This window comes from Python bivittatus, unplaced genomic scaffold (genome assembly GCF_059951505.1).
Source record: "Python bivittatus isolate LINGU-HERP-01145 unplaced genomic scaffold, Pbiv_v1 ctg000330_np1212, whole genome shotgun sequence".
Classification (NCBI taxonomy): Eukaryota; Metazoa; Chordata; class Lepidosauria; order Squamata; family Pythonidae; genus Python; species Python bivittatus.
In genome coordinates this window covers 14,650,879-14,670,951 of record NW_028277058.1, presented here as the reverse complement: position 1 = coordinate 14,670,951, position 20,073 = coordinate 14,650,879, and the positions used below count along the sequence as shown (strand labels likewise).

At 34.5% G+C, this 20,073-nt stretch overlaps 1 protein-coding gene across 2 annotated transcripts in view; it reads right to left on the bottom strand.

Annotated features, from left to right (window-relative positions):
- Window positions 1-7,580: 7,580 nt before the first annotated feature.
- The window catches only part of CNTN1 (contactin 1), a 159,939-nt gene continuing 147,446 nt past the window's right edge, over window positions 7,581-20,073 (bottom strand). For both annotated transcript variants that reach the window (XM_007426003.4, XM_088141735.1), the window contains exons 22-25: window positions 17,213-17,399; window positions 16,306-16,418; window positions 14,754-14,910; window positions 7,581-10,174 (exon numbers count right to left, since the gene is read on the bottom strand). In XM_007426003.4, the coding sequence (XP_007426065.1) occupies window positions 10,095-10,174; window positions 14,754-14,910; window positions 16,306-16,418; window positions 17,213-17,399 (537 nt within the window). In that variant the 3' untranslated portion in view covers window positions 7,581-10,094. The remainder of the gene's footprint in view (window positions 10,175-14,753; window positions 14,911-16,305; window positions 16,419-17,212; window positions 17,400-20,073) is intronic.

The following is a 20,073-nucleotide window of genomic DNA, read 5'->3' as shown; positions in this document are numbered from 1 at the left end:
AGGAAAATGCCTTATCAATTAAGTCATGCAATTTTCCATTTAGTTTAGCATTGTGTCTACCAAAGGCTCTGAAGAATTTTGGGCATTTTTTTTCTGGAGAAGAACTTGGAACTTGAGTGTGCAATCATTGTCACATTAGCTAGCGAGACATTTTGTCTGGAATTCATATTCAGAAGTCTGTTTGAGGATAGGAAGCCAGAATAAAAACTTTGCTCCAGGTTATTAACATAATTGGGTGCTCTCTCCCCACCCCATAACCCTGAAAAGGAAGAAAAAGGATGCCTAAGAACTGAAATAGCATTGTCACAAGGATTCCTCAGGACTAGATTACAAGATAAGAATATTTCTAATTCAACTCAAGGTTTGGTTGTACTCTTTTTTACTCACTTACTCTCTTTTTTTCTTTTTAGGGCATTAGAATTACCATGAACTAGTTTGCTAGCTACTCCATCCTCTCTTTAGAAACTTAAGGAAAGAGACACAATTTATTGTCATGAGATGTTGAGAGACAGAGTCAAAAGGCAAAGTACATACAGAGAAATTAGAAAAGTCCTAGCATGGAGTCCTAAAATCAGCAGGCCCTGGCATTGTCCATTAGCCAGAAGATCACCAGCTCCTAAGAGATACACCCTTCTTTTCAAAGAAAAGCAACATGGCAAGGAGGTTAGCCTAGCACTTATATTGGCTAGAGAATGGCTACAGAATCTTGTTTTCTCCCTCTCTGTCAGATAAAGACATACAGATAACTCTATAGACTGATCTATGCCCTAGAAACGAAAGCACCTGTTGGAGATTGCATCATCTCTTTCCACCTCTAAGCCATTTTGCCTATGAGGACTAGCTTACTATTCTTGGTTTAAGAAGTCTCAGCATTTAAGAGACAAAAGAAATTTCCTCTCTTTTTCTTGTTTCCTCTCTTCACAAATTAGTTTAGATAAAAATTAGACTTGCTATCCTCATACATTTCTCAATGATTCTATTATTTATTTCAAATATTAAATTGCAATACCAGCACATTTTAAATAGGAATTGTGCTCATAAAGGATTACTATATTTTTTAATTACTGAGAAATAAAAGTGTGGTGATTTTTCAGTCCCATGTTTTAAAAAGTAGATGATTACAATGAAAAAAAAAATTAAACCTGTTATGAAAATTTACAGCCATCCTAGTTTTGGTGTATCTTTGAAATACGGGGGCGGGGGGAGGAAGAGCAGAGGGACAATAACATCATGACAAGGATAAAAATTGTGCTCAATGAACTTCCTTCCTGCTCAGATTAATACAAAGGTTGATTGTGTCTTAGTTAATCCAGTGCCTGGGCAGAGATGTATAAAGACTTGCATACAGATCATTAGGAATTAATTCACCAGGAGGTGTGAAGAAGTATTTATCCATAATCCAGTTTTGTAAGGAAACTAAAGTATCAAGAGTGATTATTAGCTTGTAAAAATGGGATCAGCAAAGGGGAGTTATCACAGTAGAAGACACAACAATAACTTTATTTCATTTCTAAGTCATTGTTCTGGTACCAGATCTTTTTAGGAAGGGAAGATGGCATTAAACTGAGATTATGGTAGATTTTGTAATTACAGCACAGCAGTATTCTTAGAAATAGCTAGACAGATCTTTAAAAAATGTCTGGTCCACACTTTGTTTATCACTAGCTGTGTTTAATGGAGTAGAGAGAGGGATTAATTAGAAGTTGAATGAGTGTCTTGCTACATTCCTAGCTAAACCTGAACTATAATTTGTTATTTAGTGTAAAATTGGTTTAAAAAGATAAAATATTTTCTTTACTGATAGTTATACTAAAAAGGAACTGTCTTGCTGTGAAGGATTAACCAGGTTACTAAAGCCTTTCTTAATAATTAATTGTATGACATTTATCTCTAATTAAGCTCACTTAATTTCTGTAGATTCTAATGTGTCTATGAAAATTTGTAAAAACTGGGGCTTTACTTAGTATTTAATTTCTTAAACATATCTAGGCAATAATTATCCCAAGAAAAAGGAAACTTATTTCTAAAGTTAAGCATTTCAAATTGTCTATCACACATTAATATCAGTATAGATAACTGAACCTCCAAATGAGTTTATAGGGAAATATAAATTTTACAAAAATTAATATTATTTCAATTATATATACTCAGAAGCATCCCATATTAATACTTTTAAGATATTTCAAGCAAATTGTTAAATTATTAAGAAAGCTTTTATGAGAAAGGCTAAACCACATAATTTACAGTTATCATATGGGCATAGGGTTGGCATATATTTTCACATCTATTTCTCTATAGAATGTAAATGATTGTCTAAATTATGGCTACAGTACAGCTACAAAAATTTATTACATGTTCCCTCTAATATCATGACTTATGCTGGTCTATGACCATAACAAGGATTTGATTCATAAGATAATGACAGGGGCTTGCTTCCTTTTTTAAAATAAAAATTCTACTGTATTTTCGGCATTAAAGGCTGCAAGACGTATTTGCAAGATGTTGAGATGGAAATATAATTTTGAGTCTTATTCACATGATTAACTTGTAGTTTGGGATAATTTCAGTCTGAAAATGCCATATCGGAAACTGGTCAGGCACAACACAGAGAAGAGAACCTTTTCCATTATTGCAAAAGGAATTTGAAGTATCTAAACCAATGTAATGAATTAAAATATCTGTTGATTTCACAGATTGGTCTAGATGCTTTATTTACTTACTTACTTACTTATCATCTTGAAAACAGCCAAATCTCCCTGGACTTCTGGCAGTTACCAATGTGGCACAGGTAAAATATCCAGCATAGGTAACATCTACAGTAAAATTTAGTGAGGCGTATATATAAAACATCATAGTAAGGGGGGGGAAGGTTTAAAAGCTAAATACAATGAATATAGTTAATATCAAACTGTAATGAACACTCTTCAACAATACATTCATATATTCAGTCTAAATTGGACCCAGTAAATCTACAAATGCTCCATGGACAAACTCATTGTTGAGTACCATCTTGATGAAATGAAGGTTGGGGCAACGTGATGTCAACTGGAAGTCTATTTCAAAGGCCAAGCATGGCAACCAGGAAGCAACACTTCTAGCCTTCACCCCCCCCCCACCTCGCACTTCATGAAAACAGGGTATAACCATTACCTTCTCCTGGGATGAGCTTGTAGGGATTTATAGGTCAAAACCAGCTTTTAAAACTGCTGAATTACCATCAACATTGGAAATCTGGACTATTTAAAATTACTGTAATTTTTATAGACAATTAAAGAGTATTGTAGAGATGGAGATTGGTTATTTGCAAGAACAAAAAGAGCGTGGCAAAACAGATTCTTCTTTTTATTAATAATTTTATTATTTATTTATATATAATTATTATTGAAATAGTAATTAATTAAATATTAAGTATTGCTCTGGATTCATAGTCTTGGATCAAGGATGCATGTGCACTCTGTTTATGAACTGGCTCTTTACTGACCAATGGAAAGACTGATCAATGTTACTTTCTATCATCAAACTTTAATACTAATTTTAAAAACCGAGCTTTTTAATATATGTTAAGTTCTGACCTTACTTTTTATCCCCCTTCTTTTCTGTTTGCTTTTGTTTTCCTTTTATCTTTCCCCTTTTTTCTATATATTAAATAATATAAATAAAATAATCACTGTGAAGGATATTAGATCCCTGATATTTTTCTAACCAGAGCTATTTGAATTTTACTTAAATTTTGTCTAAGCATTGAAAGCATGTTTAGTAATGATTGTACTATGAGAACGGAAGGAGAGTTAGCTGCTTTAACTTTTTAAAATGTTTTTATTGTGGGAAAATTTAGTTCATGCTGTGCCAGGAAAATATCTTATTTTAAGGACTCACATACTGTTAGAGCTGAGCACCAGAGATATAATGTGATGAATTGTGCTGCTGTGGCAAGATACAACTTATAATGTAGAAGTGATATTCATGTTTTATTTAATGATTATCCAGTTATTCCTAAGACTGCTTACTCTGATCTTTAAAAAATAAATACAAGTATTATGTGGCTGTAGGCATATGAAATAGTTTTGAACCATATTTGGCTTTTATTACATTTTGATGTCTCAACAGAAGAGAATATATGTAGCTCAGAGTTGAACTGTGGAGTCCTTGATGTTGTCTGAGCTTGGTTGTTTGCTTGTAAAAACCTGAATCAACACATAGTTCTCTTTTGGATCTAGGCTTACTCAGAAAATTACATCTAGTTTTAGCTGCTGCATTCCCATCACTAGGCCAAGACAAGATTTTTAAGATACCACCCAATCTCTTTAAGTCTGAATGTATCCTTTTTAAATGGAGAGAGGCGGTCCTACAAATAACTAGGCTGTAAGCCAGGAAGGTCTTGAAGATGACCAATGCCATGAAATGCATCTGGAAGCCAACTGGCCACCAGTGCACCTTCAGCAGTAGTGGTGTCATATGGGCCTACTGAGCTGTGCCCATAACTAGTTTCTCTACGTAAGGTATCTTTTGTCTGCTTGTGCCATCATTTCCTGATCCTCTGTCTAAGATTGAGGCTGGGGACTTTAGTCAGTATGCAATACTTGGTAGTCTTCTTTTCAAAGATTAGGAGAAAGCATGAACTGGTCCACACAGAATAGAACAATAAATTCTGCAAAGGAATATTTTACAATGATTCACAGACTGTTCCTTGTGCTGCATGAGAAAAGCAGGCTGAGGTAAACTTACTTTTGTTTATTATAGCCAGATGCACAAGGTTTACAACAGTTAGTTCAAAAGTAGCATATGGAAAACTACATTTTACCCCCCTTTTTTTTCCTGCTTTTCAGCTTTTGTTACATTCCTTCCAATGTTTTTCCAATTTCAGATATGATACACTCATTCATACTGTTATACAATGGATCCCTTTTCCACATGCTTATTCCAGCTTTAGCTTACTTGAAGCTGGGCCAACAGTTGCCTAAAGTAAATGTGATTCATCTTTGAAGTCAGAAATGACAGAGTCTTGGCTTTGGCAGAACTTCTTTTTGCCAACTAAAACTTAACAATGCATCACAGGTATTGCGCATGCAATATTGTTCATCGAAGGGGGGAAATACTAATGCAAGGACTTTGCTATGTAAGGACTACTGTACTCCTTCCTTCTCAGGAACAATATCACTTTAACAGTTCCACATCTTAGCCCCAGTAAATAATCATGGGGTAATAATAAATAACTAACATTATGTAGAGATACCATTCTATTGCAAATGGCAAGGATGACTGACAAATTTTACTTAATCAATTATAGAAATTGAAGAAATCTTTTTGGCTAAGTCAAAATAACAGCAGTAAAAACAAAACTCCTGCATTGAATATTATATTAACAAGAAAAAAGATGCAAAGAATTTGGTTATATAAATACCTGGGCTGTATTTTGAATATAAGATCAATAAATGGAAATAATAAACAGGAGTCAAAATGTAAGAGAACAGTAGCTTTTTGAAAAATAAGAAAATGACTTTGCTCTTGGGACATAAGGTTGGAACCGCATTGGCATACTGTGTGCTAAAATATCTTTCTGACACCTTGTAGGGAGGAACAGCATTGACAATAGCCCAATGCCAATCAAGAGAATAGATATGTGGATGTATAAAAGATTACTTAAAAATCATGGATTGGAGTATACAAAACAATGCTGTCATTTAAAGAATAGCTGATGATATGGAAATTGAAACTACAGTAGAGTCTCACTTATCCGACATAAACGGGCCGGCAGAATGTCGGATAAGCGAAAATGTCGGATAACACACAGTAACGATTGAGTGCGGTAAAAAAACAACAACAACAATCCGCTGTGCCTGTTGCAATCGATTTTTGCGCCGCACCGTCAGGAGCAACAAGAAAGAGTACACTCACGCTCGCAAACAAGTGGCACACTTTTATCGTCGCCGATTTATGCGTGTTGTTGTGTTTTTTTTAGGGGCATCGGATAAGACGGAATGTTGGATAAGCGAAGGTCGGTTAAATGAGACTCTACTGAACCATTAAGAAAAGGAATTCAGAAAATGCAGGACATGAGAAAGATCAACTACTACCAGGAAAAATTCAAGGGAAAAGCAGCACTGGCAGATAACACGTTGGAAAAAAAAATCAGCATACATGGTTTGGCAAAAGTACAATGTCTTTGCTTGATACAGTACAGTATCATCAAAAGAGCAAATAACATTGATGGTCACCAAGTGCTGGTAGGAGAAAAAGAAAACCGCTACTTCAGCCAGAGAACAGCAGTAACAGGATATTTACTTAGTTCCTCTCAACTACAAAGGGATTAAGAAATGTTGTAACTAAGAACTATGACTTCTTTTTTTTCTCCCTGCCACCCTTCTTTCTTTTAAATTACACCTTTGATACTGTAAGCCCAAGTATAGGAAATATCCTTAACATTTGCAAAGTGCTTTGGCTGTATTTATTGGTATTAAAGCATGCCTGAAATAAATATATCACAAATTATAGTAACAATTGCAAATAATAAGTACTAGGAAATAGAATTCTTACCTGTATATGGTTTTTAAAATATTTTTCTATGCAATCAGAAACACTTTAGATGATTGCAGAAATGTTGACAACCTACTGGAATTTCCTCAAAATTACAGAAGTAACTTCAAGTACTATCCATCCTTCCCACCTTGAAGTTTGTCAAACCTCTGCAAATGTGTTAAGGGAGAATTGGCTCACATCTATACATTCACCACAGCTCCAAGGGAAGCTTTGCTAAAAAAGAGGATCAGAGAAACCACTATGTGCAGAAGACTTACAGTCAGAATGAAAGCAAGTGATTGCCATGAAAATTAGAGTTGTAGCATGCTGAAGGGAAGGAAAGTAGGATTAAAATATTAAATCTCTTTTTGGAGCTAACTAGTTTGCAATGGCAACAGCAATACTGCTCCTTCCGTCTGCGTTAGCTTCATTTAGTCAATGACATTTCAGCTTTCCTAATAATGTGAGGGACACATTACTAATAAGAGAAATTAACCATGGAAGTAGCAACAGAAATAACAGAAGAAATACTGGTGAAGTTACAGTGGAACAGATTAATAAGTAGGGTTTGTGTAACTCTCAAAGTAACTTGTCATGTGGCTCTCAAATATGGCAGGATACCTAGCTGGAAATCATTATTATTAATAAATAACATTTACTTAACATTCATAAAGAGAAGATGGGTGAATTACTTAAGTTTTATATCTTTGGTCTTAAATTATTGTACAGTTTCACATCATTCTACTTTTCCACTAAGCAATCCAGTACAATTATATTAGCTATATGCATGTTTGAATATCCTCAAACAGCAGACAAGATAAATATTTACTATGATGGCAAGAATCAAGTAATATGATTTTTTAAATCAAAGAAAAATATATTGAGGTGATAGTTTTAAGCATATGTATTAAATCAGTTAATGTTAAAAAGGGCTATTGATTAATCCATATGTCACATGATGACAAAAAATATTCTAGGACACTTTATTTCTATGAATCAAGTGCTTTTTTCCCGCACACCTCTTTCTCTCACACAAAGAAGTCCATTTAAAGTTCTGGAAAAGTCAAATGACAATTGTTACATCTGGAGTACCATTAATACTTTTATTTAATTATACTTTATTTTTCAACCATAAAATGGACAAAGCAGAGTCCTGGTCTACTCAATAGTAAAGAAAATGATAAAAAGTAACTTAAAAAAAAATCCAAAATTCACCAGTATCAAATAATACTAATATCAATATTGCCTGAAATACAAAGAAACAAGCAATGTGTCTATCTATATAAACTTTAATTAAGAACCTTGCATTGTAAACCAGATGATACAATATATAATTAGTTGTGCCAACAACTGTTGGTGACTGAATATTTCAGTAAAATTTGTACAGCTGTATAGAACAATGAAAATCTGGGATTAGTTTATTATTCTGAGTGATGAAATCTCGCTCACGTGTATTGCAGCTTAAATTAAATACATGTGCTTTGAATTTTCAAATGTTGTCCATGCAAAAATATCTACGTTTAATCATTTTATCGTGTGTTAGAAACTCAATAGGCAGTCATGCATTTTGGCAAAAAAAGAAACAAAAATTGTGATTGTAGGTTATATAAAATATGAGTTACATTGCATAAAAGTGAACCAAATCAAAACATATAGAAGACTCCCAAGGCATTAGTTTCTTATGCATGAAGATACTTCAGTTTCTTCAAATAAGTATATAATTATGAAACTCAATAATATTTATGAATCTTCTAACATTCAGTTATAAAGAAATTATCTTTTCGACCTAGTGTTTAAAAAAGTTTCAAATTGTAACAAAAGTAAAACAGTATTATTGATATTTTGCATGAAGAGTCTAGAGTTTTAAAATGTAAATATATAATACAAAGTCATACAAATTAAAGAACATGTGTAAAGTACTGACAGATTTGTTCTTGCTTCACATGGACAGTATCATTATGGGCATCTACAATATCAGTCCCAAAAAGTTAAATTCTATTTCTAAAGCAGCTAGCAAGGCTCTGCTAATAAAATATGACTCAAAGCTTATAATTCTGGAAGCATCAGACATTTGCACTATTACTTGAGCCAGTGATTCAGTATAACTTGAGGAGTGTTTTTTTTCTCTTAATTCATACCAAATTCTCAGTACGCCATAGTTTCTGAAAGAAATAAGTATTCCTTTTTAAAAAATTTAAATACAGCATAGAAACAGTCAGAACAAAGACATTCTTTAACTTTTGTGGGAATCCCACATTTGAAAACATATTTAAAGGAAACAGAATAATTGAGCTCTATTTGAAATTTAATAAATCTATCTCTTGGGGTCATTAAATAGGGAAAATTGGATTAGAACTTTACAACTCTTATTTACAGCTCTAGGAAGTAGAACAATATTAATTCATTGGAAAATGCAAATCATTCTCCTCGAGGTTGGCCTTTGCTAAAGAAAGGCAATATGTGTCTCAGAGGAAAAAAAAATCCCTTTTAGGATTGGTTTTGCTTTGTGCTAATTTGTTTTCTTTTTACTGCATATTTACTTGTTATTACAGCATTTGATTTGAGTTTTAAATACTATTTTAAATACTATATTCATGTCAATATGTATGCAATCATGTAATTAGTTTTCAAATTTCCATCATATTTATAATTAATTAATAAAAACAATTAAGGTATCTGTAATATTGGAATCTAAATTATGTAATTTTGATAGAAGTCAACTTACTCAAACGTGGCAATTATATCTGGGTACCATGAAATACTAAAAGTAAATTTGTTTATATAGCTACTAAGATCATTTACAGCAAAATAAATCTCTCTGTGATTGAGATAAATCACACTTGGGTTGATTAGCATTATTTAAAACAATATGTTGAGCTAAATGCTCATTTTATAATTAAGGTGCTGGAAGCCTTTACTGTTAATACTTGAATAACAGCTCCAGAAATAAAACCTGGACTTGCATTCTAGTGTTTTCAACCCATTTATTCACTTCAAGTAGAAAAGCTGTAAAACATGAGTGCAATGCTTTTGCTTTGACTGTATCTTTAGAAACCTGAAAAGTCATAAATGACGGGGGCCATTCAAAAAATATGCAGTACACAAAACAGATAGGATAGTACGGACAGACGTAGTTGCTTCTACATATACCACATACAATCAATTTTTCAATCTCTATTATGTCTTCACAATTTGTTATGAAAGTTAAAGCACCTATGTGTGGTGATTTTATTTTTACTGTACAGCTTACATTATTTGATTTTAACACTACACTGTAACTTGCCCCATTGGACCGAATCATGCAACTGTTGCAGATCAGCACAAGTGTTTTATAAGGCATAATCGAACATGTTAAAAAGTATTCCTCAAACTTTCAAAAGTTGAGTTGCTTGATGGAGGAGTTTCTGGATGTTTTAGTCTTTGAAGTCCGAGGTTAAGTCAGGAGGATAATTTACTTGGAAGTGTAATTTATTTGGCTTAGGACGATGCCTCAGGAAATTAAAGGGAAAAAAAAAAAAGAAATCCTTTTGGGTTGAGTCCTTTGCACTAGACTGAGGACATGTTCAATCCAGATACATTCAAAATTCCAAAAAGGTAAGGATACCAAGGGCAGGCAGCAATAGACCAAGACAGCTAGGTAATATTCCAGCAGCAGCTCCTGGAAAATCAAACAGATTGTGCATTTTATGTTAAAGATTGAAGACTGAGCAAGACTACAGGTAAAACAGAGTTGTTTCTAAAGATTCTTCCCCAAATTGTCTTCTCTGAATGGTGATGACAAATATCCCCTAATTATTTGCTGAAGTATACCTAATTATACTTATATAAAGGACTAACCAACTTTGCTTTTTAATAGGATTTCTATTTTGCCCTATTTTAAATATTAGTTATATTCATGATTCTCCTCATTCAGGTTTTTGCGTGCCTTCAAGTCAGTCTTGACTCCTGACAACTACACAGACAAGTCCCTGCAGTTTTCTTAACAACGTTTTTGGGAAGTGGTTTGTCCTTGACTGCTTCCTAGGGCTGATTGAGAGAGAGAGAGTGACAGGTCCAAGGTGGGCTTTGTACCTAAGGTGGGACTAGAACTCTGTCTCCTGGTTTCTAGTCCAGTGCTTTAACCACTACACCAAACTGGCTCTCAGTCAGAGTTTATTTTGACCTACTTTACCTTTTATTTCTCCTTGTAGGTAGAACAGCTGTTACAGAAAGATTTTAACACACATTTAAGTAAATCACTCAGTATTTTGATAGATATTATTTATAGATAGATAGATAGATAGATAGATAGATAGATAGATAGATAGATAGATAGATAGATAGATAGTACAGTATGTATGTGTATGTATGTATGTGTATTGTTATATGTACATAGATATAAAATATAACAATCATAATGGCAATGACAAGTCTGTAAAAATTGACAAACCAATCTACTTTTCTTTTTTCTTTTTTCGACTTCTCAAGTTCTTGTGACTGAACATTTCCAAAAGATCCTCTGTTAAATTTTCTTTCTCTTATTTAATTGATTATAATGCACTATATCTTCTGTATTGGTTTGGAATATAGCAAATTTTATTCCTTCCATAAGTAGAAGAATCCTTAAAATATAGTGGAAAGCACAAAAACTGTAGATGGTGGTGACTTTGCCACTTATGGAATGGAAAATGAAAATGAAGAACTATCTAAATAATGAAAACAAATATTTTTTAACCAATGAATAACTATATAAATGAGATCCTATTAAAAAGCAAAGTTGGTTAGTCCTTTATATCAGTATAATTAGGTATACTTCAGCAATTCCCTCCTGGATTTTCAATGAAGATTGCAAATGGCTTTTTTAGAGATGCAAATGGACAATTATCCTAGATCGCATCCAAAGTAAAGTTCAGTATTTGAAATAATAAAGTACTTTTATATATTTTTTAATTCAAGGCAGTAAAATAAATGTTATAGTCTGATCCCAATAATTATTTCAGTTCTTGTTACTGGGCTATTGACTTCATTGGAGGCAAAAATGGAAAAAAAAATACATTGAAATATATGTGAGAAGAATGGAAAGTTCAGAAGAATATTATGTCTTGGGCCATTCAAAGTCTTAAAAGGCTCTATAAAAATATAACTCTCTGAGGGGGAGAATTCTGTTGTGTAGTTGAATTTCTTAGTCATTGCTAAAGGTTATGAAGAAGTATGCAACTCATACAAAAGAGCAAGAAACAGTCTGGTACAGATACATAGTTTATTAAGGAGAAGATAAAAAGAAGAAACAAAATTATAGTAGCCAGGTTAAGAGTACCACCTGTGGCTCCAAACCCACTGAAATAGCCAAAGATAGTTCCAGATACCAATAGAAGGAAAACAGCCTGTTCTACAAGATAATTGTTTTACTAGAACTGTGTCCATTTCTTTCCTATATGAAATCTAGTGATTAAGAATTAAGACATCTGTTTCACAGACTTTTCATCACACTTCAGTTCTAGTCCATTTCACATTGCAAACTTTAACTATCAATATAAAACTGGCTGGAGTAATAATATAACTTCATTGGGTAAATGGGCCTGTTTTAGGGTATCTATTAGCACTATCACTTTATCAATTTTGTTCTGAAAATGTACGTTAAATGTTTGTCATAAAAAGCATATCTAATTATCAGGCAGCCAAATATCCTGTATGGTTATGCTACTACTAAAAAACAGAAGTTTTTTTTTTTTTTTTAAGAAAACCAGAGATAAGAACCTGATACCAGCGTAACTAATTTGGAATGGCTAGGCCCTACTTTCAGTGGAAAAAACCTGGATATTTGTAGACAAATAATTTTATTAAAATTATAATGGATACAACTATGCAGCAAAGTAAACACATATTTTTAAATGTGAGAATTGCTGTTGAATTTGATTATGAACATTTGAAATCTCCATTTATGGCTTTAATCTGTATTGAATGATCCTAAACATTACTGCTAGCATTATTAAGGATGTTGTGTGGTATTTTTTATGATAGTTTGCATACACTGTTAAGTTTCCTTTCTTTAATACTGGTATGTAGACTGACCTCTTCAAATATGTTGGCCTCTGTGTTGTTCTCCAGATTTGCTGATATAATGTGGTTAGAACCTTTATTGATTTTTTGTTGTTGTTCTTGCTTGCCATATTTCTGTAGTTTTCATCAATTCCTGTAGCCTTCTGACTTGTTAATGACTGGAGTGCAGATCTAACTTCATCTTCTAGTACAAGAGATTCTTGTAAATAAGGAATATTGTCCAGGGTACGACATCTCTGTACAGAATTTCAGTACACTCATTACATCTTTGTTTCAGTTACTATATGTCCATTGGTGTTATTTAGCATATCAATTAACGTGTGCATCTTACCTCTGAGTTCAGAAACCTTTTTTCTTCAAAGGTTTTCTTTTCTTGTCTTTTTGAATCTGTTTCCATCTTCAATGCCTTTATAGATATCATTACAATACTGTTTTTCGTCTCTTTTATCAGGTCTCTGAATTCTTTGTTAAGTTTCTTCCTGAGTTGTTTGTCTTTCTTGGTTTTGGCTTCTCTTTTTGGTTGACATACAATTTGCTTCCTTCTATTTCTTCAACTCTGCAGCCTTTTCTCACTTTCATCCTTAACAACTTCTTTACTTTCATTCTATGGTTTCCTATTAAGTGATTCAGATGTTCTCCTTGAAAATGTTCAAGATCATATTGTGGAAACTGGTTGGCTTGGTTCTTCTGTTTAGCTTGACTTAGAACTTGGACATGAGCAGTTTGTGATCTGTTCCAAATCTTTGCTTTTATAACCAAACTCTTCCTTGTATCAATAGAGTCAATTTGATTTTTGCATACTCTATCTGGTGATGTCCATATATGTAGACCTTATTTTGGTTCTTTGAAAACTGTGTTAGCAGTGAAGAAATAATTGAATAAGCAGAAACTGATAAGTCATTTTCTTGCTTCATTTCTGTCCCATACAGGCCAACATTTTCCTTCTTAATATTTCCAACTTTAGCATTTAGTTGCCACAAGCAGCACATCGTCTATGTACTGTTGCTTTCAGATTGAACTTGACCATAAAACTTGTCAACCTCCTCTTCTTCTGCATCTGATTGGAGCACAAACTTGGATAACCATCATATTAAAGGGTTATTTGCAATGTCTAATTGATATTATTCAATCATTGATTGCATTATACTCAAGTACTGTTGTTGCTATATCTTTCCTAATTATGAAAGCAACACTATTCCTTCTTTGTTTTTGTGTCCTGAATAGTAAACAGGACAAATGTCTGACTGAAAGTATCCAACTCCATTTCAATTCACTGATGCCTAAGATGAATATGTAGTCGACTCACTTCATCTTTCACTGTGCTTCATTTTTCACCATGCTTCATTTTCACCATGCTGAGTTTTCCCATATTCATGCCTTTTACATTCCATGTTCCCACCATAATACTGTCTCTGCACCTTTGGATTTTCTTTTCCTGAATGGCAGTATCAGCAACCAGACATCTCGAAGATTTAAATCTAGCCATTAATACACCATAAAACACCATTAATATGCTGAAAGATCCTCAGCTCCTCCTCAGTATCATGTTGAGCGCTATCCAACCTAGGGCCTCATCATCCGGCATTACATCATCACTTATTTTATATTGTCTGCCCATGTAGTTTTCTTAGTAAAATAAAGTGAAATGGATTTACTTTTTAAAAAGATGCCTTTGCTGTTGTCACTAAAGTGATCATCCACCTCCAACACCTTCCTACATTACTGCTGCCCAATATAGGTGCCTACTTCTTTTAGCTGGGTAGTTGGGAAGATCCACACCTTGAGGGATTCTGCTAGGGTTACACTCTTGGCTACACCCCCAGCATTCTTTGTTTATGCCTTCCAGGAACCCCCCCCCCCCCACTCCCACAATGAAGAAACATAGCAAGACTTAGGGAAGAGGATTTTTGGTGACAAATTGCTAATTTGCTTTTCTCAATCACTAAAATATATGTTTATGACATATTAACTATTTGAATAACTAGAAAGCAAATAGTCTTTTTTTTTTTTTTGGTCTCACATAATGATTTGAAAATAAATGATTACTATACATCTAAATGACCCCAGGAAACACAGGATAATGTACTTAAAATTCTAAACCTTAAACCTAGCTAAACAAAGTCACATGGAAACAATTTTAAACTATGGAACAAATAACTTACTATTTCATATTCAGTTACATTTTTACATAGACATACCTGGAATTTTTACATGAGCTACTTCTCCATCTCCTCCTTCACTGTGCACCCGGACTTCAACAACATATTGACCTTTAACAGGTGCAGGAACTTCTATATAATGGTTACCAGTCTTAAAGAGTGTGCCATTAAATTGCCCATCTGGTCTATAGAGCACCTTTTAGAGACAAACAATAACATGGTACAAAGGTAAATTCACAATTTTTCACAATCAGTTGTGTCTGATTCTTGGAGAGTGCCTGGACAAGCCCCTACAGTTTTCTTGGCAAGGTTTTTAGGAAGTGGTTTGCCATTGCCTCCTTCCTAGGGCTGAGAGAAAGTAATTGGCCCACTGGCCCAAGGTCACTCTGCTGGCTTTGTGCCTAAATGGGACTAGAACTCACTGTCTCCCAGTTTATAGCCTGATGCTTTAACCACTACACCAAACTGGCTCTCACAATATCATCCAACAAATTCAATAGTCCTGGTCATTATAAAAAATCAAGAGATAAATATTTACTAATGCTGCCATGAATTAATATGATTTTCCATTTTATATACATTTTTTCTAAATAAAAATGAAATCCCTACTCCCTTTTTAAGGTTTAGGGAGAGAATATTAGCAAATTATGTTTAAATAAGCTGTATAGTTAAATTTTCTGTTTCTTCTATGGTGGAGACCAGAGCAAGTAGCAATGGGCAAAGAGAGAAGCTCCATCAGGAAATCCAATAATTAACTTCCTTCATATTGTCACTGCCAGCAGGAAAAAGTAGTGGTATTGACTCCCTACTACTATTGGTTGTGAGAAGCTGAACAGCAACACTTCCACACTTCATATAAGCAACTACATAAGACAGAAGCAATCCTGCCCTGCCTTGTCTATGGGCCATCCTTTTTCTGTGTTCTCCTAATGCTTCCTTCCTGCTGAAATGAAGAAAGTACTAAATAGATTTCCTAGCCATCACTGCCTAGACCGGTGTTTCTCAACCTTGGCAACTTTAAAAGGTCTGGACTTCAACTTCAACTTCAGCATGGCTGGGGAATTCTGGGAGTTGAAGTCCAGGCCTCTTAAAGTTGCTAAGCTTGAGAACACCAGCTTAGACTGATCTCCAGACTGCTTCCTTCTTCCAGTCACTGAAAAGAGGCAACATCCATGCTTTCATACAGTAAATGAATCAGCTCTGAGCATAATACATATTAGTACAAAAGTTGGTTAATTTGCACACCTATTTGTATAAGAGAATAAGAACTACAGAGATGTGTATTTCTCTGCCTTGTAGCTATTTTCACATCTTACCAAGGCTCCTGTGAATTCTTAGACAATTTCTAAGAATTAACTGAATTATCAGTATAATAGGTCTTGAGGGATATTTCATTAGCTTAGCATATTATTCACTGGTGTCAAATTTAAATTTGCTTTTTATGGTTTAAAATGTCCTTTCTTAAGTATCACTTAACTCTCTTCTTTTTAAATAGCAATTTAATTTATTAACTGACAATTCAGAAAAGACAATTCAACAAAACAGCCAATATTACCCACGTAAGGTCAAAAGATTTAAATCTCAATCTTACTTTATATCCTTTCACAGTAGATTCATTGGACTGTGACTTGACATGCTCCCATGTGATGATATACTTTGAACCGGACCTTACAGCATTAATAATTCTTGGTTGCTGCCTTGGAGCTGAAAAATAGCACATGCCTTTGTTCTGACCAGTACAGTTAAATTTTATAATCAATATTCTCTCCACCCTACACGTTTACTTATTAGAATAATTTTTAAAAATTAATTATTCTTTTTTGAAGTCGAAAGAGGCTGTTTTTCTTTGTAAGGGTACAAACTGATTCCGGAGATAATACTGCAGTAAATAAATATTACAAGACAGATCCAGGAAAGAAACAGCAGAATATGTTGGCCATCAATGAATGTCCCCAACTAAGAATTCACCAATGGTATCATCTATTACCTACTTTCCATTCTGATTTATAAAAATTACTTCCTAGCTTCCTCTTGCTTAAAATTTGCCACCATATCTTAAGCAGCTACTGTCCAGCACTCCTGTCAGCGTGATCTAAGGACAGAAACAAAACTCTGCAGCCAGTGCAAATGCTAACTCTGCCTCCACCTTTGCTCTGGTGATACTGTTACAGGATCTAATAACATCATGCCAGTGGTCTATATACCTACCCATATGTATAATTTGTCAGCAATGATCCACTATATTTAGGCAAATTGGCCTCTCCTTATGGAAAATTTAATTGAATGTAATTTTAAAAATTACAATATCCACAAACCAGAAAAGGACATTTCACATTCAGCCCATCCTTGAGCAATAAGTTTTAAGGCAAATTGAGTTGTTTGATGAAGGAGTTCCAGGATGAACCGGACGCAATTTTCACTCTCCCTACCTCCCATATTCCATTTCCATCTGACCACATCTTTACTATTCAGCTCCAGCCCCTACTTTTGATGCTTACGTGCTTTTTCTGTAACAAAATCCAAAGGAACAGTGTAAGGTCCAATGCCGGCGGCGTTGAAAGCTGCCACTTTTGTATAGTATTTTGTATAAGGTTTCAGGTTTTCTAACATTACTGAAAAATTCTGACTGCTCACTTGCACTCTATTTGCAGCTATTTCTTTTTCATTGCTGGACCAATAACTGATCTGTAAAAATGAAAACAAAAACATGGAGAAATGTAAAAGGAAATATATATTTGAAATAATTACTCCTACTTACAGTATTTCAAAAGCAATGGAAACTTATGTTTAAAAACGTATCAGATTTCAGAACTAATTCAGCAGGACAAACAGAGAAACTGGTAAGAGAATTTTTGCTGGGATTCTCCATTCACTCCCAGCATTTCCACTTCTTAGATTGAATCCTGTTTGCCTGTAGACGGATCACTTTAGAAGAGTCACTATGAACTTGTGACAGGATGTATGTGTTTGTGTGTGTGTGTGTGTGCAGTGATTGGGGGTGCTCCCTGAGTGAGAGCCTAGAGCAGCTGGGAGAAAGGTTTAAGTCCCACAAAGCTTCCTAATGAGAGGTAGAGCACTGGAGGTTATAGCCAAAGTGAAATCATCAAACTTCAAGGAAATATCCTGAGGTAGGTAGTGGGATGAGATTTCCTGCTGCTTTGATGTTGGGCTAAGAGATTCCCAGATGGGTGGGTATTTTATTTATTTATTTATTTATTTATTAAAATTGCATGCCGCCTATCTCCCCCAACGGTTGACTCTGGGTGGCTCACAATTAAAACCACAAACCCAAGTCATTAAAAAACAATACCATATAAATAATTAAAATTAATTAACCCATTAAAATCCAACTATAAAACAACCCTATACATAAATACTAAAAAACATTCAAGATGATGGGGCGGGAGCAAGGTCAATTGCCCCACAAGCCACTTCCACTGGTGGGAGCCCCCATCTGGCCCCCAGGCCTTCTGGCATAGCCAGGCTTTCACGCCTTTCCTGAAGGCCATGAGAGTGGGGGCACATCGCACCTTGGAAGGTAGTTTGTTCCACAGAGCGGGGGCCACCATGGGTATACTTTCCTTTTAAAATATTTTACTGATTTATTAAATTTTGGATGCATGGCAGAATTGTCATCTATGGAATCTGGGGTGGCAATCTCAGAAGTATTGGGGAATAGACCATTTGGTTTGGCGGGTTGCACAAGGGAAGGAAGATTATACATTTAAGAGCTATTCCTCCTCCTGGCAGCTGTTTCAGGTTTTGCAGAGGCTGACTCATATCCCTAATGCCTCCTTTTACTACAGGACTCACCAAGGTTTGTACTAATGCTTGTAGGTAAAACCTCTTACATTTGGCAGGTCTGGATGTTTTATTTTATGCAATCAACTATGGGAGTGTCTAGTGATTCATTCTGGATAGCGAGGATGAATCAGTTTCAATTTGTGATATCCAAAGTTTTGAACAAGCTGCTTGGAGAAGTATGTTGTACCACTTGTCCTTTGGTTCCTTGGCTAACCTGGCTTGCAATTTCTAGTTGGGAAATTATTAGAGGTGCTTAGTTAATATCATAAATGCCTCCTTGTTTAAGGGAGGAAAATATTAGACCTCTTCTGAAGAAGCCTGCTCTGTATCTTCTCAGAATTGTAGGAAAATCTCTACCCCCTATTCCCCCATGATTGAGAGAGCGGTGGCTTCTCAACTGCAGGCAGTTCTGTAGAAAGCAGATACTTTTTCCTTAGTCCAAATAGACATCAGGACATGCTAAAGCTTTGAGACTGCCTTCGTTGGCTTGATGATGATGTTTATTTGAGGACCAATGGAGTTTGATTTTTGATCTTTCAGAAACTTTTGATATCATTGACCATGGTATCCTCCAGAATCAGCTGAAAGATTTGGGAATAGGAGGCATAGCTATGCAAGATTCTATTCCTATCTTTTAGGTAGATTTCATATGGTTACACTTGGAGACAGCTCAAAATGGGAGCTTTTGTGTGGTATTCCTCAAGGTATCATTCTGTCTGCAATGCTTTTCAATATCTATATGAAACCACTGGTGAGATTTGGAGGTCAGTGCTGTTCAGGTTTTTCTGCTGGCAACTCAAGACTGGACTTCCTCTACTGTAGCCCCAACTCTTTGGAGCAAAGTTGAGAGGCCTAAACATCTTTACTTTTAAACAGGCCTTTAAAACACTTTTGTTTTTTTACAAACTTTTAAATGATTTTAATTATTATTTGTAATTATTAATCCAGCTTATTTTACCTGTTATTGTGTTATAGTGTTAATTACCACTGCAATTTGAAGTTTTTAACGTTTCAATTTTAAGTTTTAAAATTTAAAATTTCAATTTATTTTTATTGTAGGCCACTAGAGGTTTTGTTAGTTGATAGTACAACAGTTAAATAAATAAACGAAATGAATACATTTTAAAATGAAAGGTTTTAATTCAAACAGCCTTCAAAACAAAAGAAATCTGTCTCATGTGTAACTGGAAACTTCTATATCTGTAAAATAACACAAATTTTCCAAACCAGAACTAGAAATGATAAGAACTAAAATTCTTATAGTTAGCACTATATACAAAATAATTGGGACCCTGAATAAAGAAGTATAGTGTGTCCATTTCAGCATATGAAACCACTGCTTCCTTTTTCATTCAGCTGCCTTATAGTATGTGAAAAGGGGAACCATTCCATCAGATGGAGATAGGATCATCAGAAGGAGGTAGCAGATCCCTTTCTTTTAGACTTTATTCTAAAGAACAGAAACCTCCTATCTATATATTGCTAAAACTCTTGTATCTGTAACCTTCAACTGGGCAAATCAGTGCATCATAGGGCAACAATTTTTGAACCAAAG